A 27,156-nucleotide genomic window follows, 5' to 3' on the forward strand; every position below is an offset into this window, starting at 1 on the left:
GTTGGATTTGTTAGAGATCAGGGACAATGGGGGACAAGCAGATGTCCCTTCCTTCAGCACTTATGCCTATGATTGTCCCTGGACAGCTTGGGTGACAAGTCAAGTACAGTTCCACAAACTTGCCCAGTGATGAAATTCTTCTGATGTATTTATTGTAAATACCAATTCTCAGGCTCTTCTCAAAGATTCCAATTCAGTAGATCTTGGATTGTGCTCAGGAATCTGTATTTTTAATAAATGTCCAGCTACTGTTTTAGAGCAGAGGCTGTGTCTTCTATTTATTTGTAGTTTTTTTCACTCATTTTCCATAGCATTTGGTGCCAGCAATCTTCATTCAACAAATATTTGTTGAGCACTTACCACATTAAGCCGGACATTGTGCTAGGTACTAGATCTATAAAATGAATACATACTGGGTTAGACATTGTTCCTGTCCTCAAGGAGATTATAGTTCAGTGTGGAATGAAAATGTACGAATGGGCAGTTACAATAACTGTGAAGGTAAACTCCTAAGGGAAAATACAGAAAGCATGAAAGCACATATTGAGAGCACCTCTTGTGGGTTTTTTGGGTTAAAAAATGTTTCCTAATGATAGCTACATTGAACCTGATACTCATGAATATGAAGGAGGGATGCTGTTTGGATGATTGGCTTGGTCAAGTAGATTGACATTAACTAATGCTTTTTACTAAAAGAAAGGACTCACTGTGGAGAGCAGGTTTTGGGGGAGATGATAAATTTTGCTTTGAATGTTGACTTTGAGGTACTGTTGGGATATCCAGGTGCACATGTTCTGTAGTGACATAGTTTTGGATCTAGATGTCAGTGGGTCAGTTTAGGCTAAAGATAATGATCAAGAAGTTATTAGTTTATGAAATACATGGTTACTGGGGCCTTAGAAGTGGATGAGATTAGCAGAGAGGGAAAAATGAGAGTGGATGGGATTAGTGAAGAATGAGCCTAGAACAAAACTGTGTGAAAAACCAACACTTGAGAACCGGAAAAAGAAAAATGAGCCTGTAAAGGAGACTGAGAGGGAACAGAAGGATGGAGACAATCTTGAGAGTACAGAGTCGTAGAAAGCAGGGGAGGAGAGGATCTCAGGAAGGAGGACTTGGGCTCAGCTGTGTCAAATTCTTTAGAGAGTGAAGGAAGACCTGCTCTAATTAATGAACTCAGCAAGAGGAGATTGACTTTACCTTTGTCAGAACAGTTTCAGTGGAGTGATGGAGGTGGAAACCGGATTGAAGTAAGGTTAGGCCTGCATGGGATATAAATAAAAAGAGACAGTATTTTCAGTAGGTCTGATTGCGGTGAGAGGAGGTGGGAGATGGCTGGAAGGGATTGATGGAGGTAAAATTGTGTTTTTGAGAGATGATAAACATTTGGGTGTGGTTAAATGATGATGGAAGAAATTAGGAGACAAAAAAGGGTTGAAGACATGGAGAAAGTAGGTCCCTGAGAAGTTAGGAAACAATGGAGTCCAGAGACAGATGAGGGGATTAATCTCTTGCATTGTGATTGCAGAGAATGAAGCAATTATTGGTGTAATTGTATGAAAGTTTTTAGACATTATGGAAGACGATGAAATGGTTTCATTTTCCCTACAAAGAGTGGTTAAGGTATTTGAAAATAGCAGAAAGTACTTGAATCAGATGCTATGAAATCCCAGAAGATTTGGTATTTGACATCAGGGGCCCAGTTGAGGCTTAGTTGCTTTGGGCACAGCAGGTGCTCATTAAAATTAACTGATCTCACTCACCAGTTTTGCCACAGGTTCTTCACATAATTTAATTAACGAGCAATTTAGTATTTGAGTATGATTTAAACAAAAATCAGATATCAGATCCATTATTCTTGATCTCATCATAAGGAAGAGTCTACGAATACATAGGAAGTACATATTACATTTGAGATACTAGGTACTGAAGGCGTTGGGTGCTGAGTGTACGATGATGAATAAAAAAAGTAAAAGATACAGTTAGTGCTGTGCCACCCCTTGTCGGGTTATATGCTTTTAGTGCACAGCCCCATACAGAAGCCCAGTTGCCACCTCTCCCTTGTCCCACAGCTAGGTGAAATTCCATTTGTACTCCAAGGGGTGGGAAAATTGCCCACTTATCATAAAAATTCAACTCTGGACTATAGAAGCATTAGTAAGCTTTTGAGTTAAATTTGGCATTTCATTTAGTCATAAATGAGAAAAGTTTAAAAGCTAGGAAAAGGATGGAGAAGAAGTCAAAGTCCTAACATGACAGCACCTGGATATTGTCTCTGACTTCTAGTACCTGTGGTAAATTAAGAAAAATAGTGATCAGTCAATCAATGAGCCATTCTGTGTGCTTGCCCCACACAGGATTTCTTCCCTTTAACCATGACAGCTCCACATACAAGATCCACACAAAGAGAATAAAGAGTTGGCTCTACTGTACTTAAAATTTTGTATTTATTTTATTTTTTTGATTTTAATTTTTAAGTGTGACAATTGTCTCTTTCCTGATGGATCACATAAAGTTAATGTGAAATTTATTATGTGTCTTATACAAATCATACCCCAAACATCTATATTTGTGCTAAGATTAAATATAACATGTTAGAGCAAAATGCCATGAGTATATGAAAACTGAGAGTTACAAGAGAAGTGGTTTGGCAAACTTAGTGTAGTTACAAGTACTCCTCCAGTTCCCTATTTTCAGGATCCACTTTTTAAAAAAGGCATAAAAACAAGAAGTCCACGGGATGTCTTTTGTAGCAATAGCCATATCTCAAAAAGTCATCCAGACCCTCTTTTAAAAAATATAGCTAAAACTCCACATATTATATGCAAGACTAACTTTTCTGTAGAAGACACTGCTGTCAATCCCAGTTTAAAATAAAGCTTACAAAAGGCCATCTACTGCTAGGAACTTATTTGCATGTTATCGCCAATCTATAGCATTCAGGAGATCAATAGATCAATCAGTTTCAAAGATTAAAGTGCGAAACATAACTGAGCTCAAGTATAAACAGCAGTTATTAGAAGATTTTTAAAGGTGAAAGACAGAGAGTATAGTGTGTATATATATACACATATATATACACAAATAGTTGTTTTACTAAAATATATAACTAAGTTGAGAGGATTTGAAGGAGTAGTATACACAGTAATTCAATTACAAAAAAGAGAGAAGATTCTATATTGATCAAGTACAACAGGAAAAGGTTAAGAAAGAAACAGATATTTAAAAAATCACAGAAATAATATTTGGATTTTGGGGGGGATTTCTTGTTTTTTAGTTTAAAAAGACATTGAATTTGTTCATTTATTCATTTACACTTTATTTTTCCAAATTTTGGTGCCTGAGAGCAATGAATAGTTGTAATTTGGTTTCTTTCTAATCAAAATGACAGCATAGTATTTTTAAACAAACATAAGTTTCAAACATAAATGTAAAGAATCTTAGCTCCTTTAGAAGTAAGGAACTATTGGTTTTTATTTACTTTAAATAATCAAGGACCATAACAATGTAGCATAAATATAGAAAGTTAAACTGGTAAGAAAGAGAATCTCCGCTATCTGAGCAGATAATATTGGACTTTATACATTGAAAATTGAAAAACGAATTTTGCGGTTACACAATTAATTATTTTAAAGTTGAGGGCTCAGCAAGCTAGATTTTATTTCTACTACTTTTTTCCTCCCCCGAATAGATGGTAAAAGAAATGTCATATACTCAGTCCGGTCATGGCTTTAAACTGGAAAAAAAAAAAAAAACAGTCGGAAATGGGAAAATGTGACTGAAGAAACATTGTTGCTTCTGTGATTCTGCTCAAAACGTTTTAATATCATAAGGATCAGTTTAGGAGACAATGATTGAAATGATGTCCTGTATGAACTTGTAAAGGCTGGATTAAAAATGCTTGTCAATACGAAACTCCTTAAGCAAGACTTACATAGTTTCAGTCTCATCCATATTAAAGCCAAAAGAATTTTAAGAAAGGAATTTTTTATGGCAATACTATTAATTAAAAGCGAACATTTTATTTTTTTAAGAAATTAAAATCCTAGAAGAAAACAAGGAATTGGAAGATGCTTTGAAAAATATCCAGCTGCCTAAAGAGGAAATTGAGAAACTTGAAGTGGATGGAATTAGTAAGATTTTTTTAAAAACTTCTCATTTATAGACATGAAGCTGAACATTTTTCTTGCTTTTGAGGAATAAGATAATTGTTACAGTCCAAACACTGTGATATATTACAGGATTTTATTTAAAACAATTTTACTGTAATAATATTTAGTTTTATTAAATATCTTTAATATGTGAGTAAGGTTAATCTTGCACTTTTTCTATAGCTTTCAACACTGACATTTTTTAAAAAAGAACTTATCTAATTTTAATTTAAGAATTATCTAATTTTAATTTTAGAACGTGTGCTTCTCAAACAAACAGTAATTCAACATTTCTAGTTATTTATAGATTAGACAAAAATACATAACAGAAATCGATTTAAAATATATTCTCAATTCCTAACAATTTACTAGTTATGAATTCATTTTATGATGTATATTGTTATTAAAGAAAATAAATTATGCCATGACTATTGTGGAGTGAAGATTTTTCTCCCTTTTTTGTTTTCAAAGCCTTATGGTACAAGATGATTCTTCCTCCTCAATTTGACAGATCAAAGAAGTATCCCTTGCTAATTCAAGTGTATGTAATATTTTCTTTGGTGTAAAAACTATTTACTGAAAATATGTTGGATGAAATACACATTTATGAAATAGAATGAACCATTCTCCTTGGTAACAGTTCCTATTGATGCTGTTTTTATATATTCCTCAACTAATCAGAGTAAATAAAATATGGCTATTTAAAATAGATTGAGGAAGTTCTGAGATTTTAGATGGACTTGCTTCCGTTTGCTGTGTTGAATTTTCTTTGTATGGCAAATTGCCGAATGTGTCAGAATACCTTTGAGATAGAGAAATTGCAGCCAAAAAAAAAAATATTGTAAATCATCTCAACATCTTATGTAATTGAGTTAGAAATGAAATAAAGAAATGGAATACATTTAGTGGAATCACACCCAAAATCAGTGCTGACCTACACACAATTTGCTTAAAACACCATGCATTTTTTTAGTATATCTTATGTCTGCTTTTAGCAAGTGGCAGGTGGCAGAAATGACGAAAAACCCACACATATTCCTTGAAATGCCAACCCTAGATGTATCCGTTTTGGGGAATAGGAGAGGCTGTGTCCCAAAACAACTTCCTTATAGCAAACCTCTGGGAAAAGCCTGGTCCCTTTTTGATTTTGAGCCAGTTCTAATGTCATTGTTATTTTATCACGTAATTGTACTAGTGCTTGGCCAGGATGGAAAGTTGAGTTTTGTAAAGGAATGAGAGATTTTTTTTTTTTCTTTAGGTATGGTGGTCCTTGCAGTCAGAGTGTAAGGTCTGTATTTGCTGTTAATTGGATATCTTATCTTGCAAGTAAGGAAGGGATGGTAATAGCCTTGGTGGATGGTCGAGGAACAGCTTTTCAAGGTGATAAACTCCTCTACGCAGTGTATCGAAAGCTGGGTGTTTATGAAGTTGAGGACCAGATTACAGCTGTCAGGTGAGCACTTTCTCATTCAAACAGACGTCAAATCACAACTAATGTCCTGCAATTACTATTGTGCTTCTTCGTTCTTAATGACTGAATTCTTTTTGCCTCTGTTCGTAACTTGATCTAAAACTGTTAATCTTAAAGGCATATTTTTGCCAAATATCGGGAAAAATCATTCATGGAAAAGAGCTAATAAATTTGTAGAAAAATAATTTATAGTGCAGAATGACTAATATCCTCTTTCCATGTGTCAGTCTTTCTAATATCCAAACAACTGGTAGAAAATTTTGTATAAGGCTAGCAATGATCTTCAAGAAATCAAACATCTGAATATGCCCAAGCATTGTGGATTCGTAAGTTTAGAAATAGTTACTGATCTCAATGTAATATACACAACACATTGTATCAGGAGCCAGGCCCAGACACTTTTCTGTAGTTTGTCTGGAATCAAAGCAGAAGAGTTTAGACTGAAGTAATTACGTTTAAAAATAGAAAGATAAGCATAACCCATACATTTTCACATGTTTCTTTCCTTCTGTGAACAGTCATATACACACACTTACAAAATGAATAAAATATGACAAATTAATAAGTAGATTATTAAATAACACTAAAATCTGTAGCTATCATTCACTCCTAACTTCTAGGAGGTGCCATCTTTCTTACTCATCCAGATTTTTGGCCTTTCCATTATTAACTTGTTTGAAGGAGATTGTTCAAAAGAAAACTCCACCGAGACATCAGTGTCTCATATAATGTACTTTAATGAGAATATTAACAAAATTGTCAGCATTATAGTCTTACTTCTTTCAGGGAGGATTTTTTGTTTTGTGTCACTGCAGGTCACATCTATTTGCATTTAATCATATGAAATAAACACCAAGGACATTTAATCCTGGGGCTACGTGAAAACACAAAGATGAAAATTATACCTCATTTGTAACTCAATTATATCTTTTCCAAAATTGGTAGAGCTAAAAAATGGTTTCTTTTAGCATTGGTTTAAAAATGTCATCATCATCATCACAACCCAGCAATAACAACAAAATACGTGATTATATACTTTCATGCATTTATTTATCATCAAAAATGCAGCATTTGAATTTAAGAAGAAATAGCTGCTTAATATTTTTCTTGGATGGAAGAAAGCTTTAAACCTCAACTATGTTCTTTAATATAAAGGACACAAAGCCACAAATTCTGTTTTCTACTTGTTTTCACAATATCAATTTGTCTTTGGTATATAGAATTGAAGATGCACTACAGGTGGTAATTGGATACCTGTGCTTTTTCTGAGCCATTTTTAGGATGGGATCTGAAGAAGGTCTTCCTGCTATATTGCAGGCATGTGTTCACTCATTTACTCAGCCTTCAATGACATATCAAATATTAATGCATGCCATTGCAGTACACTCTGCATAGACTTGTGCAATTTACAATCTGTTTTTAATGCACTTACAATCTGGTAAAAGTGGTAAGAGTGCTACCTGCACTCTGAGGGAAAAGCATTACTGCTAGAGACAACTTTCAGTAAACACCCCAGTGAACATGGAGCGCTGCGTGGCCCATGTGAAGTAAACATGCAACAGTGGCAATGGCAGCCCGGGCTGGCCATGGTCTTGCTTGAACTCATTATTATGCAAAAGTGAAGAGGATGCCTTAGAACCCAATGCTTTGGGAAAACAAAAGCTAAAAAGGATAGATTTATAATGACAATCCTGGGAATGATTCAACCAATGTCTCCCAAAGAAGTGTTTTAGGAATCAGACACCAAATGCTTGACCTGGGGAAATTGGGTGTTATCACTCTATTGCAGCCTTCAAATTTTCCCCCAGAGAATGAAATTTGCCCCTTTGAATTTCTTACAAAATGCAATTGGGCTAAATGTTCTAAATACCAAAAGAAAATCATATATATATATACATCTGGAAACAACGGTAAATATTAGTCAAGGCCAACAAATAGATTTAAACAAAGCAATGCAGGCATGGCAGGTGGGGGTCGGGGGGTGGCTAGGGGTGGCTAATGAAGCCATATAACCTCATCACTTTTGCCTGTACAAAAGAGAATGCTTCAAAGCAGATTCCTGTGAAATGTAAACATACTTGAAACTGAGGCCGGCTTTCTTTAGGCTTCTCTGCAAATGGTATATATGTGATACCCATAAAACTTTGGTGGTTATAGAGTCGACTGTGCTCATTTTAAGTATATTAGGCATTGTTGACATTCCCACAACCTTGAAATTTTATATAACTTGAGGGTTAGTGTTGAGGAAGAATTATATGAGAAAAAATATCCAATCATATTGTTATAGATGGTATCAATGAGAACATTCCTAAAATAGTGTAATAATTGATCACTATTATCCCAAGTCGACCTTGGCCTGGGGCCATTTTTATGAAAGAAAAGTTATAAAGTTCAATCCAGCTTCCCAAATTAGAAAACATCCTTTTCATTTGTTGCTAACATTTTGTTGATTTAACCACATTATCAACAGTTTTTCTGATAAACCCTCCTGGAAACTCTTCAGAATTTGGAGGTGAATTTTATAGAGCCTTGTTGGTCTCAAAGTGCTCAGATTATCTAGCTAACCTTTAACCTAGTCCTGCCACATTAAGTGTTAATGTTTTATTTCCATTGTAAGTGGTGCACTATCATTTCCTGCAAATGTCATCTTTTCAGAATAAACCTAGGAAGGGAGCTGTTAAGAATCTCCCGTTCCCATGTCACACCTGTTATTTGCTTTTTACCCCAGATGCAAGGCAGTGTGATTGCTAGCTTCTGGGAAATCATAAAATCACGATTGATTTTATGGCTCACAACTGTCTTTAAGCACTAGTAACAAGATTTTTTTTTTTTTTTTCACAAAAAAGCAAATCTTCTCTTTTAAATTCGGTTATGAGGTTTATGGAAGAATTGCTGAAGTGCCTCAATTTGCTGCACATTTTCTCTGCTTTACCACGAGCAGCATCCACACAGGTAGCAACTCTCCATTTGCTACTGCTTTTTTTCCCTGTAGACTCCTCAGTGTCCTTCAGAATCAGTGTCGGGTAAGCTGTGACTAACGGGGCCTCTTCCCATCTGTTGGTCCCGGGCATTTGCCCAACTCCTGTATGCATCGGAAACGTGCATGTTGAATCAATGCAATGAGTGAAATGGTTGCTGTGAAATCCCTTTAAGAAACTACATTATTCGACTAATGAAACTCACTCAGTTCTACTCCCAGAGAAGAACGGATGAGAAACGGCATTGACAGTAACTGAAAGAAACAAAACAATAGAATTTTTCTGACGCTATGTGTCTCCTTTGGTCTCCTCCCTTCTTGCGTTTCTGTTGCAGACAGCGGCTTCTGCAGGGGCTCGTCCAGTTTGCTTCTTTCTACCACTGCTTCTCCTCCTCTGAGATTTCCTTGAATTTTTATCATATCCCCCAAATAAATCACAATTGCTCTGGAACACTATACCGTCAGAGGAATATGGTATAAACTAGCCTGAAACACTCTGGTTTTGTGTTGAGTTTGAAGTTTTCCCGTGACTTTTTAAAGGTGTCCCCCCACATGGCCTCTTGTTCACAAGTAAAGATTTATTTTTAAAATAGTTTCAAAATGGTGACTCTTCTGTGATGGAGCTAAAAACGAATTGTTTCCATATCCTAAAAGATACGTGTAATTGCCCATGCCATGAATCGAGGGTGCCTGAGTAGAAATGGAAGAAGGATGGATATTTTTCTCAAATGTGACTTAAAATGCAATGGTGATTATCACTGGCAACTAAGCAAACAAGGTGATAAGAAATTAATACAATTTAAAACAGAGACAACATAAACCTGCTTTCCCAAAACTGGGGACTTGGAAATTTGGTCCTACTCAATGGTGCTGCTACTTCCTGTGTTACGATGAGCCTGTTTCTTGACCTCTCTGAGTCTTCGGTAACTCACTCGTGCAATTAGGATATTAGGCCTTACAGCTCTGAGAGTGCTACTCAATAATTGTACAAAAGAGTCTAAGAGGATCCTTTTATCTTTTACAGAAGACATGATAATATTATTTTAATTATTTGTAAATATAGCCTTATTATGCATGTGTTTAAACAAAGAAAATGTAACGTTTCTATTAAATCTTTGGATTAAATATGCTTGTGTAATGAAGTAAATGTCATGTGTACACACTTAAAATTCTAAAAATTTGTTTCTTTTACTTTAGAAAATTCATAGAAATGGGTTTCATTGATGAAAAAAGAATAGCCATATGGGGCTGGGTGAGTTGTTTTATATGTTTTATGCCTGTTATTCAGTTCAGCAATCATCATTTTCTAAAGTGTTCGCTTATAAGGTTTCTCATGAAATGTTAATGTTGCAACATAATTTAATTTGTCAATGGAAACAGTCAATTTGGATAATCTGGTCTTCAACGTGGTGGTTTTAAGTGTTTGTTCCTTTTTTTTCAATATTTAGTTTCTTCTCTGTACAGCACATTCACTCATAATTGACATGTTTTTACCTAATTTTTTGGTTTTTGATTATAGCAGTCTGAACTTAACCTTATTCAACAGGGATTTAATTTTCTTTGTCAGACTTAAATATATATCTTTTATATTATATTTCATTTTTATAAAAAGATGAGCTGAAGTTTGAAATTACGGGAAATTTTAGAATATAAATTCCTTAGTACCTAGCCTCCTAGCAGAGTCATATCTTGGCTTTCTGATTTTTTTTTTTTTTTTTTTTGACAAATTATTTTACTAACCCTAATGTTAATTTGTGCTACCCAGAAGAGAAGTATTATTTAGTTTCCTAGTTATAGGTCATGGAGGTAACTTTCAAAGTTTGAGGAACTATGCGGGTTTTGAAAATACGCATTAAAAGGAAGTGGTAAAACTTATGGGCATTGCATGGGCATGAAGTCACTGGAAAGCTTAGAGAAATACTGGAAAGAGTTTAGATTTGCCCATTATAAATTATGATAATTACCCTTCAAGAAGATTTCCTGTTTCACTTTTTGGTCTGAATTTATACATTTGCAAGTCAATTTGCAGCCGTTTGTGCTTGGGTTGTTTTTCTTGGCTGTTTTCTCTGAGAGCGGCCTGTGCAAGATGAAGGGAATGAAACCCAATATTGAAGGAAATCTGCAAGATTCAGCTCAACTCTCAGCTCAGTGACCAGATGAAGGGCTGTTATGAATTTGGGGAAAGTTGTTACTTTGAGCCATTTGGTCCTTCTTAAAACTATCAAAAGTTAAATATCTAAACAGAATGAAATTCAAATGGGTAGAAATAAATGAAATACTTTTATAGTAAAATATTTCAGATAAGACCTTCCCTACCATCCATTTTTATGAAATTTCCTAGAGCAAATTCGTGACAGATTTAAATTTCAAGCTGAACACTTACATATAATCATTAACATTTCTCTTAGAGTTATACTTTGCTTTTAATGTGGGCTTTGAAATAACCATAAAGTAGAACTTTTATTTCATTTATAGAACATTCTAGGTATTAGTTTGGTAGAGATCCATCTATGTGGGATGATTTAAAGAACCTACTCATCACCCAAAAATACATTCCTATCAGCCTGAAATTCTTCAATAAGAGATTCTCACCACATCAAACTGTGCGAATGCCACTGGAAAAAAAATAGTATATTAGACCCCCTTTATTGCTTACTTTCCAACAAGGCAGCGATTGCAAGGTAGAATCTGCGAACATGTTTAAGAGATGAAAGTAATAAGTGGACTGCCAATGGATGCAACAACTGAGCAAACCCCAAATCGGCCCAAGGAGCCAGAAGAGAGAAAAAGACATTAATACTAAATTGTTTGTGTCAGTTCTTTGGGTTTAAGACTAGTCCATATTCATTAATCTGTCTGTCTGATCACTGACTCATGCATTCTTTCTTCCATGTAGCAAATTTTCAACTAGTCTTGTACTAGGTTCTTTAGGATATGACAAGATGGGCAAGTTATAGTCCTGGCCCTCTATTGTGGGAAACAGACAACAAAAAACAATGGCTCAGCAATGTTCCAGGTATTAAGAGAGATCTAACTTTGCTGTGGGGAGCAGAGGGAGAAGAGTTATTAAATATGGCTGTGGGAGCTAAGGGAGGGTCCAGAAATAAGTCATGACTTGAGGTTAGCAAAGATAGCTTAGTAACAGGCATTCCAGGCAGAGTGAAGACCACCTTGCCCACATCCTGAGTTAACAAAAAGCATGACATGCATGGGGACTCTGAGTTGGTCAGGAGTGCCCAAAACTTCAAAAGCCTAAAGTATCATGAGGAAGGTGTTGGAAATGAGTATAATAGATAGGTATGTAGCCAGATAACAGAGGGCCTTTTAGGCCACAAAGGACAGTGGGATTTGTGCACAACTCTGTGACACCTTTCTCTTTTCAGTCTTCTGTGTCTCTATTCTTATTACACTCCATTTATTCTTTAAATGTTGGTGTTTCTCTGAGTCTGGCCTTGACCCTCATTACTCTTCATTTCCTTGGGCAAACCTTTGTGGTTTCAAAGATAATGATGACTGCCAGACCCCTGCCACCAGCAATCATGCCTCTTCTGAGCTCCATATTTTAAATGCCTAGTGTTCATATCTCCCAAATGTCTTACATGGGCCTCAAGCTAAACTTACTCCAACATAGACTTGTTATAGTCAACTTTAAAACTAATCTTACTCTTCATTAAAGGCCTCAACACACACGCAGTCACCCAAATTAGAAAGCTTAGAGTTATTTTCAACAACCCCTTCTCCCCAACTCCGACATTCTGTTGGTTAGTAAGTTCTATCAATTCTACCTTCAAACACCTAAGTCTGTTTTCATCATCCTCACTGATATTTCCTTAGTTTAAGTTTCTTCATATGTAACTTAGACCAGAACTTCTCAAACTTCAGCTTGCATAAGCATCACCTGGAGAGATTGTTAAGACCCAGCTTCCTGGGTCTACCACCTTGGACCATAGGTCGAGTAGCACCAATTTAAACTATTCTGATTGTTTCTTAACTGTCCTCTCTGCTTCCAACATACAAGCTGCAATGGTGCTAATGAAGCTATCATTTCAGAATACAGTTTTTGCCATGTTGCTTTTCTGCTTATATATTATATAGGGCTCCACATTGCCTGCAATATCATAAATCCCAAATATACTTTGTCTCATGTAAAGCCCTTGGCAATCTGGCTCCAACTTATTTTTTCAGTCTCATCTCCCTCCACTTCTCCCCACACCTTATGAGTAATTTAAATTATGCCTATGCTTTCTTGTTCCCATAATTTTGTACAAACATTTTTGTAATTTTATTAGGGTTAGGTTCCCTGCACCTGCGATGTTCATCCTCCTCTTCCATTCCCCACCTCTTCCTCACTCCAAAATGGAAAACTCCGACTTGTTCTTTAAGCCCCAACTCAGTTATGACTTTCTTTGTGCTCCAATAGCTCTTCATTGTTCTTTTATAGGAATTATCATGCTTTTGTCTTGTCTGTTTATTGGTTTCTTCCACGAGAATGTAAGTTCATCAAGTCAGTGTCTTATTTTCTCTCTGTTTCTGAAATGTTTAGCACAATACCTGGCCATGCCAAGCATCTATGAGGTTGTTTGAACTGAGTTTAATTCTATAAGTCAACATCCCCCAAAATGTGTTCCACTAGTGCCAGGAAACTTTTTGGGGGAAAAATTTTATGGTTTAATAACTTGGTAAATCATGAACTGTGTACAATATTATACAGGCTCTGTGAAGAACTGGTAAAGAAACCTGTTAAATTTTACTTAGTACAGTATTACCAAAAATTATTTGATTCCACAACTCTTTATTTCTCCTTTACCCCAAAATACACTTTAACAAAAATTTCTATGGACATTTCATTGAAAAGTGCTGTTGAAGTTGACAGGGAGTGGTATTGGTTTCTTAGAAAGATAATCTGGACTGCAGAGTGGAGGATGGTCTGAGGTTGGGGAAAGGCTGGGCCAAGAGACTAGGAAAGCAGTATAACTGGGGACAAATATTGAAGACCTGAATTTAGGCAGTGAAGTAGCAGTGAGAGGGGGTTATAATTCTGAGTGCTCTTTTACAGTACAGTAAGTAGGGACCTATGGGAAGCTAGAGATGGGAGAGAGTTGACTATGACAGTTGTGTAGTTATCATAGTATTCCATATCAGGAAAGAAGATATCTGTTTCCATAAAGTATTAGGCAATTTAGTAGTCTGAGAAATACAGCATACCTAACTAGACAAAAAGTTTTGGAGCCAATTGGTCAATAAGTTGCAAATTCTACATTTTACTTCATTATCCAGATCAAGAGCTGAGAAGGAAGCATTTTTATCTTAATCTTTCATTTTTCTGGCTCACACAAACCAAAGCCCAGTAGCCATGGTTTTAGTTATTTATTAAATATCCACTGTGTACCCAGCACAGTGCCTAAGAACTATTTTTTCATGACAGTGGTTCTTAACTGGGGTGATTTTTCACCTCGGGGGATAGTTGGCAATCACTGCAGACATTTTTGGTTGTCACAGTCAAGGGAGTGCTACTTGCAGCTAGTGTGTAGAGGCCAGGGATACTGTTAAACATCCCACAATGCACAGGGCAGCCCCCCACAAAAAGAATTGTCCAGCCTAAAATGTCAATAGTGTCAAGGTTGCAAAACACTGGTATACAATGAAAAGTTGAAGCAATTATTCTGACAACTGAAGAGCAAAAAGGATTTTGCCTAAATTATTAGAATTACAGCCTCATTTATGGGCTTTGCTTTGTTAATATAGGCCTAGCCAGGTGGTGTTGAATAAGCATTAGTTCATGATTTAATCTTAGTTCCTTTCTTTTCCAGTGACTAATTATAAGCAATTTGAATAGCTATGTGTGATCAACAATGTAAAAGTAGGACAAATGCACCTCTAATGAGACTATATTAGACTCTGAACTTAAAGTTCCCCCAAAAGAAGCTGCCTTTGTGTATGTGTAAGGATATAGAGGGCATGATATGAGCTGCTGAGTCCTGACTCAGCAGTCCAGGGTTTGAGCAGCTCTGCTGCTTACTGACTCCATAGCCATGGTAAGTTCACTCTGAACCTCAGTTTTCTCATTCTGAAATACAACAATAATTTCCTCACTAAATCACTATGAGGATTAGATGAGTTAATAGCAAAGTCATATATTCAACACATATTTACTCTATTCTTCCTGCGTGTCAGGCCATATTCTCAGTGCTGGGGATAACATTCATTGACAAGACAGACAACAATCTCTACCCCTATGGAGTTGGGAGTGATTAAGGAGAAAGACAATAAGCAAGATAAATCAGAAAAATATATAGAATGTTAAGTGATGATAAGTGCTATGGAGAAAGACAAAACAAGGAAGGGGGTGGTGCAGGGTTGGTACAGTTTTAAATTAGAAGGACAGGGAAGGCTCCTTTGAGATGACATTTGAGTTGAGACTTGAAGAGGGAGGAAGTGAGGCGTGCTGATTTCTGGAGAAAGAGCATTCCAGGCAGAAGGTCACAGCATTTGTAAACATCCTGAGGCTAGATCATGCCTGGAGAGTTCAAACAACGTCAATAGAGCCAATGAGCAAGGGGGAGAGAAAAGAAGAGAGGTACGAGGGAAGAAAAGGGAGACAGATTGTGTGGTACCACAAAGACCATTGCAGTAATTGTGGCCATGCAAGTGTTAGCCAGTTATTATTATTGCCTGTAGGTAAAATGTCCCAATGTGCATGATGGCTCAAATAACAGTGTTCCATAAACCCTCCTTCTGTGCCCTTCTAAGAATGTTTTTAAAGATATCCTTCGTTTAAACAAAATGGCAAGACATCTAAGTGCAAAGGACAGAATTCTAGAATTCTCATGGCCAATCTGCTCTGTAGGTTCTTTTCTTGCAGCAGCCACCCACTCTGCCTGGAGCCCCACTCATGGGGGAGCAGAAAAAAGTCAACTCGGGTTCTGTTTTTTCCTCTTCATTTCTACAATAGGAATAGCTTTTCAAACTGCCTGAGAATTTAAAGTACACCTCCTTTTGTTCTGCTGATACAGTAGCTTTTGCTCTTGCAAATACCTAAAGAAAATTTGTATTCATTATGAAAACAGGAAAATTCCATTTAAATACAGCACTATCACCTGATCCCTGAATAGATACAGATTAATAATTCCTAAAATTTTGAACAGAAATGTTAAAAACCTTTTTACTATATGCAAAGGCTTTCTATTTCAAATTTCATTTTGTGTCACTTCCTTCTCTGGGACATAGCAGAAGAGAAGTATTTTTATTTGCAGGGAACACACTTTTCCACAAAACCATAAACAATAACAAATTTTCTGAAGGTCTCAGACTTATTTTGCTCTCATTTTAACTTAAAATTAAGAAGAAAGAAAAGCCCTCCTGTGTCAGTTATGATTTTTGCTAACCTACCAATCCAAACAAATAATTTTTATATTATAAATGAAAGTTTGAACCAGGCAGAAAATTTTCACTTACCAAAGTGATTTTCAAACCCAAATATTCCTTCTGTTTTAAAATGTGGTTTTTCCCCTATTAAAACACAGTTTAGTTCTCCTCCAAGTATAGTAAAAAGAGGCCATGGTATAATTGGAGCTCCCTCTTTTATTCTGTGTTTTGCAGTCAACGGTCCTCAGTAAAATTCCTCAGAGCTGGAAACATGAAACTGTAAGCTAGTTAGAGAATTCTTCGTATAACTGTTGAATTCAGCAAGACTGTTTGGCTTATTCTCCCATTCCATATATTTGATGGAGTAAGAATAGACCCCTGCCACTGACTTGCTGCCATCACCATGTCTGTCTGTCTGTCTCTCTCTCTCTTTCTCTCGGGTGCATGTGCATCCTTACTTTCATTCATTCTCCCTCTCTAAAGACTGGCTCTTCTGTGTTAAAGGATGATATGATCTGTCATGACCTGAGGAAAGTGATTCTCAGAAATTTGTGGTAGTAAAGCCCTAAAAACAAGACATGGCTTTGGTTGAAGAGTCACACTGTCCCCTTATGATTTGTAAGGACTTCCCAGCACCAGAGCAAGAATAAATGCTGAGAATCAGTTCCTAATCTAGTGCACACATTTTTTGGTCCATGTCCCAGAAGACTGCGTAGTCCATGTTCCCAGGAGAAGGGCTTCTCTCCCAGCATGTTTGTACAGACCAAATTTGCTTTCCAGGAGGAGAATGCAGCCTTATTATGATGCGCCGTTCATCATTCCTTATTCAGGAAATGGCTCACATTTCCAAGTGACATGGGCAGAGATCTCTTTCCGTGATCCAGGTCACATTTCTGAATCAGCTGATGATTCCTCAGGGAAGGAAATCGATGAGAGCTAAACTTACTCCTGACTCTGCAATTTATGTCCCCTCTTGCACTTCTTTGCTTTTCCATTAAATTTATAGGAAGAAATGTAAGGTTTTTAAAGACATCAGTGACTTTTCCTCCACTGAGCTACTATATCAGAAATCCTCAAAGCAGAATATGTAAACTACATAATACACAAACTCTAGCCATATCTTAAACTATGCTAAAGGTTGTTATGTCCTTCTTTTGGAGTTCTGTTATGAAAATAAACAAGTAAATACATAGATACAAGTTCTGCCTCACAGGACTTCTACAAACTGCGGGAAGTATCTAACATTTACATTCGGAGAATAATTTCCTTTTTCTGTGTATCTCTTTTAATTAAAATCCTGTTTTAATTCCAGCAAGGTCCTGGTGGATACAGAGGGGGGAAAAGGAGAAATGTTTTTACAGAAAAATTGTAATTATATCAATCTCGTCTATTCTGATAAGCACACCAAGTATTAAGAATTTATTAGAGAGAAATCAATATTATGTCTGCTAGAGCTTGCTGCTGAGAGTACAAGATAGACATTTATTCTACCCTTATTCATATCCCCCAGCTCTTTTCAGTCCTGATTGTGAATAGTATAAAAATATGAAAGAGAGCTTATGACAGTAAATCTGCGACTTATTCTAACACTGTCTCTACAGTCCTATGGAGGTTATGTTTCATCACTGGCCCTTGCATCTGGAACTGGTCTTTTCAAATGTGGGATAGCAGTGGCTCCGGTCTCCAGCTGGGAATATTACGGTATGGAAACATTTCATTAATGTTACTATGAAAACATTTAACACATAATTACTCCATATTTGATGTTGCTAGGAAAACAAATTATGCAGAAACATTTACCCCAGCATCACTGAGGAAAATATAACCTATAAATGGGGTTTTTATGTGATTTATTATAATCATGTTGTAACAATCAAAGAAATCTTAAGAGTGAGGAAGGGCTCTTCCACAATCTAATACATATATCTTGTTTTCTCCCAGAAACCTGGAGCCCCTGCAGAACCATATCTTTAAAGTCGGAGCTAACTCTGTGGTTTTGCAGGCACACAGTTGCTGCATAATGGATTTTAAGCATATCTTATGCAAATTTAGGCCAGGGGCCAAGCAATTCACCTCCACGCCGCAGTTTGCAACTGCCAGCTCCATTGCTCGAGAAATAAGAGAAACAAAAAATATGTTTGAGAAGTACCCCTCCTGTGTGTGCCTATTTTTATGATTTAACATCAGTGTAGGATTTGGGAGTAACTCTAATAATGTACAAAAATTAGCTTTCATCACATCCTCTTCCTTGTGTTGGGGAAGAAATGAAATAATTGTGATGTGTAGGAGATCTTTATTCAGGAAAAAAAGTGTGTGTGTGTGTGTGTGTGTGTCTGTGTGTGTGCGTGTGCGTGTGTGTGTGTTGGGGGAGTGGATCTGGGGTACGTATTTACATCCCAGATGAAATAAGACACCAAGAAAAGTACTGGAAAGGCTGTTTTTGTGATTTCGAAAATATAACGTGATTATTCCTATTTCAACTTTTTCCCCAGCAGGGCCAAAGGGAAGAAGCTAAGATCAGCCTAGAAAGGAAGTGTTCAGAGGCTCCTGTCTCTATAATCTCTTCATCCATTACTTCTTTAGCTCTACTGAGGCAAATTGGAGAGATGACACACATTCTTTGAGGCTAACTGTTATAGTACAGTAAAGAAAGAATTTACCTCAAGAACTCCACGTGGGCAAATTGAGGAGCAGTTATTAAATGTGGAGGTCTTGTTAGTTAATGAAATGACATGCATCACATGCAAACAACATATTCTTATATATTTTACAGCATCTATCTACACAGAGAGATTCATGGGTCTCCCAACAAAGGATGATAATCTTGAGCACTATAAAGTAAGCATTTTCCATTTTATTTAGGTCATTAATTTATTTCAAATGTGCTGAATAATTTTAAAGCAGTAATTCAGAATTTATAGTGTTAATTCTGGGTCCCCAAGCAAATATGATGATCTTTTGTTAACTGCAAAGCACATCACTAGAAAGGATTTTACTCCTTTCAGTTCTATTCTTTCTTTCCCTATCCTTCTTCCCTAACTCCCTTTTCCTGATTCTCCTCCCCAGCCCCCAACCCCTACACAGCTTGAGCGGGCATCATTTATGCCTAAGGTCTCACTCATATGTAACATATGACACATAAACTTTCAGTTTTTCAAACTAAGAATCAGATGGAAGTAATGCAAATGATGATGAAAATGTGTTGCTCTGACTCTTAAATATTTATCAACCAAAGCAATACATAATTTCAGTATTGGTGCTAAGTCCATTGCACAATGATTTAGCTAGTTAGTTTTCTATTAGAACTTGCAGCAACTAAAATGTTAATTTTTCCTCTTTTCCAGAATTCAACTGTGATGGCAAGAGCAGAATATTTCAGAAATGTAGACTATCTTCTCATCCACGGAACAGCAGATGGTGAGGTTTAAGCAAGACTCTTACACATAAAAATACTGAGCCAGCATCACTTTGTTTAAGAAACATTAAGCATCCTCCTATGCCTATGCTCAGGGTCAGTACCTAAGAGTCAGGGACATTTCCATATCTGAGTGTGATTACTCACTGCTGACAATGTCAAATGCATGACTAGATAATTGTTGGTGTTCATTTCCAGGCAGTACATTGTCACTCTATGCTTTCTGGTATTTAGCAGCACTTTAACTCTCTCTCTTTGTTGCAGATAATGTGCACTTTCAAAACTCAGCACAGATTGCGAAAGCTCTGGTTAATGCACAAGTGGATTTCCAGGCAATGGTACATGATTTTGTTTTGTTCATGGCCTTAGGCCTCCAAGCTAAAAGGAGGAAGTCCTATATATTTTATTTATTTATTTATTTATTTTTTAGTAAAACCTGTCAAAGAGGCTGCAGGATAGAGTAGGCAGAACATTAACAGATTAATCTTGGATCTTTCATTAACCGAAGGATCCTGGGCATGCCAGATCACCTCTAGGATTCCCGTCGAGTCATATAAAATAAAGGAGTTCACAAGATTAAATGATTTTCTAGCTCAAGCATCCAATGGTTCTGTAATCCTATACATGTAAGTTTAGCTACATGCTTAGAGTTCCTGCAAAATCTGGGAGCCCCAAAGCAGCTAGGAGATACTGTTTCATCCAGTAAGAAGTAACTGCAGAAAGTTATTGGAAAGCTCAAATGCTCCCTGAAGTCATGCAGCTCCATTCAGGGTTAGAGAATCTCTTCCTCTGTGTAGTCTCCCGCACCTGGCGCATGCGCAGCACAGAAGCTCGAATTTTTACTGAGTGAATAAATGAATGAGCAAGCTAAGTGTAAAATACAGGTTGCATAAGGAATAGAAAATAAAACTGAAAAGAAAAGAAGGTGAAAGCCAAGGCAAGGGGGGAATGCTTGGTAGCTACTTTTTCCTCTTCAGTGAGCACAAATTCTCCCTCAATTGCTTATATTGAACAAGAACCCAGGAAAGGAGACCCCCCACATCTTTTGGAAATTTGTTTTCATGAATAACTTACAAAGAGTGAGGTGAGATTTTTCTGAGCTTTTTTATTTGTGACCCCTAAGTAAATTCAACTTAGTAAGTATATAGCATTATACCATGACAACCTCCACCATTATTCAGTGAAAACAGTAATCTTACTGGCATCTCTCCAAAAATGAAGTTTAGTTATAATACTATCTCCCTCCTCTTTTTTTTTTTTTTTTACACAGTGCTATTTTTAATTCCAATAAAGGGTATTTACAGTTTTATATGGATACATTATATTGTGGATTTTCTGCAACCGAAAGAAATTAGATTCACAGGCTGAAAGCTTCATGGAATTTTTAAGCTACAAGGAGTCTTAGGGAAAATTAAATCCAACCCCTTTGTTTTTCAAATGAAGAAGCCAAGCTCCAAAGAAGCAAAGTAACAGACCCAACACACCAGTTCTGGCATTCTAATCCTTATCCCCAGGATGCTGGCCGCTGTGAAAGCTCAGCCACTGAGACCTACATACAATATAAGTTTAGAGAATATGAAACAGTAGTGGAGGCTCATGAAAGCTCTTTAAATCTTCCTGCTCTGAATGTTTACATGTAAACTATTTTATTTATTCAAGTGTTCTCAGATAGAATTTCCCCATAATATTAGACAAATTATCAGGTCCCGAGAGCACAAAAAAAGTTCAAAGCTAGATGCATTTTGTGTCTGCAGGAATAAAACAGGCTTCTTTTCTTTGTGTTTCAGTGGTACTCTGACCAGAACCATGGCATATCCGGCCTGTCCACGAACCACTTATACACCCACATGACCCACTTCCTAAAGCAATGTTTTTCTTTGTCAGACTAAAGTCGATGCAGATCCAAGCCTGTCTGACAATCTGAAAACTTCATATAAATGCCTCAGACCATTTGCTTGTTTTACTTTCTATGTTGTAAAATGCTGGTATAAACAAACAAATGAATGTTGTTCTAAAGGCTGGTAAAAAATTAGGAGGACTCAGAAGTTCAAGTTGAATATTGTTTACATTTTCTGGTACTCTGTGAAGGTAGAGAAAAAGAAGCCATTCATTTTGCTTTGGGCACTGACAGTGTTTTGTCATTTGTTCGTTGGAGGAGAAAAATAAAGTCATAAGTTGAAGTGCTATCATGTTGTCTGTGTTCATTGATTTTAGGTTCCAGGTTCTATCATAGAAAGAGGTGCTTGTGCAAGGCAAGTACATGAATAATATTAGGGTGGTCATGGAGGAGAAGAATCTAGAAGTAGTTTTGGATTTTTGTAATGAGAACTCCAAATGCTGAAATAAACAGCCCAGAGTAGGCAAAAGCATTGTTTAGAAAACGCAAAGAATCATGTGTGATTCATTTGTACTCTGTTGTCCCTCTAATAAATATTTATTAAATTTCTTCCAAAGGATGTCTTCAATATTGCCAAAGCATTCGATAAGGATAAAGTCAGACATTTGAATTAACGCTCATTTTAAGAAGTGCTTCAAATTTGGAAATGTTCCTATTTTGTACCCCTTTTTTGAATTAGTAATAATAAGTGCCTTCAGATTGCTAAACCATTACCAAACTAAAACGATAAATAAATAAGTAAAATGGACATTAATTGCGGAAGAGGAAAATTATTTGTCTATGAAATTTTTCTGGGGTTTTAGTTCTACATTTAAAAAGTTCATTTTGGAAAAAAAAAAAAAAAGCCACAATGCCCGCAATCCCCAAAGCAATGCTCTGCCATTAACTGTCACCATCAGTTGGAAACTATGGGTGACTTGCCATCTCTGTGATTGCCACAGAGTTAAAAGATCCATACCAGGTCACCAGAAGATACTTCTTGAATGAATATTGGAAGAATCCATCAAGCCACTGTCTGGGGGACTTTTCGTGGATATTTTTCCCAGCACTGGACTATCTCCACATTCCTAGCTTGATTCTTTCTTTCCAGTTACATGTAGAACATTCTCATGTCTTCTCTTAAGTTCTATAGCCAGGAGAATTGATCCAGGCATGGAACATTACAGCAGGAAGGGGCCTCAAAGATCACAGACCATTCTTTTCTGGAGTTTTCAGAATTTTCTCAGTCTAGCCTTCTTTTCACTACTGCTTTCTAAAAACATGCCTTGCACTCAGGCCACAGAGCCCCACCTCACACTTGAGAGTCAGAGGAAGCTACTACCTCTCTCTCTGTTCTGCACAGAGCAGTCTCTGAAGCAAAACCAGGCATTTCCTCATACTCTATCTAGGGAGACAATGGGGTAATTACAAATTGGAAGAACAAAAACCTTGTTACTCCAACTTATTTTCTGCGTTTTTGGAATTTGCAAAGCTGGATTTTAATATCGATGTGCAGTTAGTGGTCTCAGGCCTTTGCTCCCAAGGCCACAGAGCCAACTGTGAAGAGATAACAGGTCATTTTCCCACTTAGAAACCTCCAGTGATTCTCCATTGTCTACAAAGTAATATTCAAGCCCGACTGCATGACACATACAGCCCTTGACAATCTGTTCCCATGCAGATTTTTCAAGCTGTTCTGACACCAGCCCTTGTAGACCTTTTATTTCCTCAAATTTTCCATGTTCTTTCACCTTTCTATACACCGTGAAATCCTAATGGTGCTTCCCAATGAGGTAGATAGCCACAAACTACATGAGGCTATTTGAATTTAATGTGTTAAAATTACATGAAATTAAAATTCAGCTCTTCTGTCACACTAGCCACATTTCACTGCTCAGTAGCCACATGTGGCTAGTGGCTACCATATTGGACACTGAGATGCAGAACATTTCCATCATCACAGAAAGTGCTATTGGACAGCACTATCCAGAAAAATCTTTATAGCCCATGTCTTGGAGCATAGTATATCACAGAAGCTCACCAGTTATTGAATAAGTGAATGCCTCTGTGTTCATGGAAGATTCAGGTTTTCTACATTACCGTGGATGAAGCCTTCCCTGACCGCCTCAGGGAGAATCACCCAGGTTTCCTTCAAGACTCTCAGCGTGTGTTTATTTATTCATTCATTCATTCAACAAACATTTACTGAGTCTGGCTATATACTAGACACTGTGCAAGACTTTGAGGATGTAGTGGAAAGCAGACAGTAACTTGAGTGGCAATTTTTTTAAATGTTCACGTTATACAGCTTTACTAGATTCCTCTTTTGGCTTGGAAGATAAAAAGTTTGTAAAGTGTAAAAGGGAGAGATTTTAAGTAGAAAACACAAAATTAAAAGGGATGATTAAAGAATACTTGCTTTTTCTGTTTGTACGAAGCTAGATTGTAATAAAAAATAATCTTTAATCACATTTTATACTATAGGTGACCAAAATGAAAAAAAAAATTCTAGTTTGTCTAGGAAGGAAAACATAAAACCGTTTCTAAAAATAATCTCAAATTTTAGTCCCACAATGCTGGCCTCAGAATTATTTTTTAAAGTTTCAAAATTCTAAGTGACCATCTAATATTTCTTAGAGTGAATGAGAAAGAAACAGCAAAGAAATGGGTATTTGGTTAAATTGAACACAAATGAAGGAACCTTCATGGGGGGTTTAAAATTTTTTAGAAATCTACCCCAGTTAATGAAATGTATTATTTCCTTCAAGAAAGATTTATTGAATACCTATGCTGTGCATGGCAGTATCCCAGGTACTGCAGGGGTTACAAAGACAAAAATATGTGACAATTTCTCCATTTCTAGACTGTTTCAGTAAGGGTGACTTAACGAATCTGATTTTCCCAACATTTGAGCATTTTTCAGAAACTGACAGATCTTTATGCAAATGTTGTTGCCAAGCTGTTTGTAATGGTGAAATTATACTTTGACAGTAACTCTTTAAAATATATTAAGCCCAGCTAAGGTTTTTTTGGAAATGTTGCCAATTAAATGACTTTAATGAGCTTCTTGATGGTAATGTAATTAAAATTCAGATGTTCTAATTGTAAAAAAAAAAAAAATAGTTCTGGGAAAGTTAACAGTAAAATAAGCAAATGTAAAATGAATTAGGGCTAATTTAAATGGTGATTATGTGGTCTTCTGAGAAGATTCTACCAAAACAATGCTTTCAATTATGCTGTTTCTAAAGAAGAAAGAAGGCACCTAACAGAGATTTTGAATTTGTCCGATAAAACAGATATTTTGAGTTTAACCAATAAAACAGATTGAAAAATTCTGAACTCGGTAAATCATTCTCAGACTGTGAAAGAGAACTGCTAAAACACTTCCCTGGCATTATGGACAGGTACCCTGACAACCTGAAGTGGAATAATTCTAATTCAGGGAGAAATAAGTGCCTGGACCTCACCAAGCTATTCATGAGGAAGACAATCTGGCTTCTCATAAAAGCTTCTAATGACCCCCTGCTCAGATTATTGGCATGTGATACTAACATGCTGATCATAACCAGTCTTTTTGTTGAAATGTTTATGATTTCATTCTATTGGCTTCTAATTAATACTCCATCATTTACTCAAAAATTGCAATGGGAGTGTATGTTTTAATGAATATTCTTTGGTACAGCTTTCAATCCTTTACTCCGTGGCTGCAGAGAGGATCTCTCCTGTGAAAAAGAGAAAGGTGTGATAAAGCCAAGGTCATGCCACAATGGCTTGACAACTTATCTTCCTTCCTTCATAATTACTGTTCATTGATAAGCAATGATAGGAGAATCTTTGCTGGCCACTAATTATTGGGAGCAGGAATTTTTCTCACTGCTATGGAAAGTGTATTTTTGAACTAAATGTCTTAATGAAGCATTTAATAGAATATAAAAAATGATTTGTAGGTTAAAAAACTACCCATTCACATGATTTAGTTTGTTATCGAAACATGCTTTCAGATTTTCATAGACATAATAGAAAATTTTAGATATGTCTTAAAATTTGCTTATATCCCACTAGTCCTAAGCTAAATTTTCAGCTTTAAGAAATAATGATTTAAGAGTGATGATACTTTACTATATACAAATAAATGCTTTATATACCCACAGGAAACACTGCTGCTCTCTCATTTACTTCAGAAGACTAAAGTAATACTTTGCTAATTCTTTTCTTTCAAAGGAAATATGTCAATCTTTTCAATATAACATGTTTATTATAGCAGCATACTGCAGTGGGTAAGGGCAGGATACTAAAGTCAGACTACCTGGTTTGAATCTCAGCTCAGTAATACACTAGCTATGTAACTTTTGTCAATTTTCATAAGTTCTCTCTGCTTCAGTTTTCTTGTATGTGAAATGGAGTTGATCAGAGGTCTAAAATACTTATTTGTAGAGCTAATGGTGTCTGGCATATAGTATTTTGAAGGTATTTGTTAGATAAATAAAATAAATGACTTCTTAATTGTCATTTTCTTTTTTAATTTATTTTTTGAATTGAAACATAATTGATTATACATATTTATAGGGTACAAAGTTGACTATCAGTATTGGCGTATTTATGTAATGATCTAATCAATATAACTAGCATGTTCATCATTATAAATTGAAACTATTCTTTTTGTCCCTTACCCAGTTAAACCCTAACCCCCTGCCCCAACCCCCTTTCCCACCTCTAGCAACTGTGGATCTGTTTTCTCCTTCTGAAAGTTCAACATTTTATTGTGGTTTTTCTTTCCTTCTTTCTTTTCTTTTTTAGCTCCCACTTATGAGTGAGGACATGTGCTATTTCTTTTTCTGTGCCTGGCTGATTTCACTTAACATAATTTTCTCCAAGTTCATTCATGTCACTTCGAATGGCAGAATTTCATTCTTTTTTATGGCTGAGTAGTATTCCATTGTCTATATATACCAGATTTTCCTTATTCAGTCATCCACTGATGAACATTTAGGTTGGTTCCATATCTTGGCTATTATAAATAGAGCTGCAATGGACATGGGAATGCAGGTATCCGTTTGACATAATGATTTTCATCTCACTGGATATATATCCAGAATTAGGATTGCTGGATTGTGTGCCAGTTCTATCTGTAGTTGTCTGAGAAACCTCCATACTATTTTCCATAATGGCTATACTAATTTATAGCCCCACAAACAGTGTATAAGAGTTCCCTTTTCTCTACATCCTCACCAGCATTTGTTATTCTCAGTCTTTTTAATAATAGCCAGTCTAACTGGGGTGAAATGATATCTCAGTGTGGTTTTGATTTGCATTTCCCTGATGATTAGTGATGTTGAACATGTTTTTATGTACCTGTTATACATAAATTTGTATGTCTTCCTTTGATAAGTTGTCATTTTCAATAAATTAATTCTCAAGAAATTAATAGTCTGAGTCGGGAGCCAATAGTTTCTTTCCAATATCAGTGAATTTAGTATAAGTTTCAGAATCCTCAGTCATTTATAAATGAATCTCTATTTCTAAGACAAGGTGGCCCTTTAGTAATAATCAATATTGAAGTCATGAGTGCCATCAACCCTGGTGCTTGAATGTTGCTTCTACCACAGCCAGGGACTTCCAACTGCATTATCTAATTTTGTTTTCTTGATAGCATTTAGGAACATCAGACATTGTTTTATTTATGTATATGCTTGTTTGTGACCTATTACTCCCATTTGAATACAAACTCCCTATGAGTAGAGATCTTGTCCATTCACCTCTCTGCCTCCAGGACCTGGAATAAGGCAAGGGAAAGCCCAATAAATAGTTGCTGAATGCATCCCCACATTCTGTGGATAGGAGGGCCCATGAAACTAGAGTCCTTATGTACAATATTACAGTTGAAACATATCCCGCTCTTCC

At 36.3% G+C, this 27,156-nt stretch overlaps 1 protein-coding gene across 1 annotated transcript in view; it reads left to right on the top strand.

Annotated features, from left to right (window-relative positions):
- Positions 1–21,565, top strand: part of FAP (fibroblast activation protein, alpha) — a 53,674-nt gene extending 32,109 nt beyond the window's left edge. Inside the window, exons 16-24 of the mRNA XM_008593709.1 lie at positions 4,035–4,133; positions 4,623–4,692; positions 5,410–5,604; positions 9,797–9,851; positions 17,566–17,665; positions 18,738–18,802; positions 19,309–19,381; positions 19,644–19,717; positions 21,167–21,565. Of these exons, the coding sequence (XP_008591931.1) occupies positions 4,035–4,133; positions 4,623–4,692; positions 5,410–5,604; positions 9,797–9,851; positions 17,566–17,665; positions 18,738–18,802; positions 19,309–19,381; positions 19,644–19,717; positions 21,167–21,268 (833 nt within the window). The 3' untranslated portion in view covers positions 21,269–21,565. The remainder of the gene's footprint in view (positions 1–4,034; positions 4,134–4,622; positions 4,693–5,409; positions 5,605–9,796; positions 9,852–17,565; positions 17,666–18,737; positions 18,803–19,308; positions 19,382–19,643; positions 19,718–21,166) is intronic.
- Positions 21,566–27,156: the final 5,591 nt, after the last annotated feature.

This window comes from Galeopterus variegatus, unplaced genomic scaffold (assembly GCF_000696425.1).
Source record: "Galeopterus variegatus unplaced genomic scaffold, G_variegatus-3.0.2 Scaffold1, whole genome shotgun sequence".
Lineage (NCBI taxonomy): Eukaryota > Metazoa > Chordata > Mammalia > Dermoptera > Cynocephalidae > Galeopterus > Galeopterus variegatus.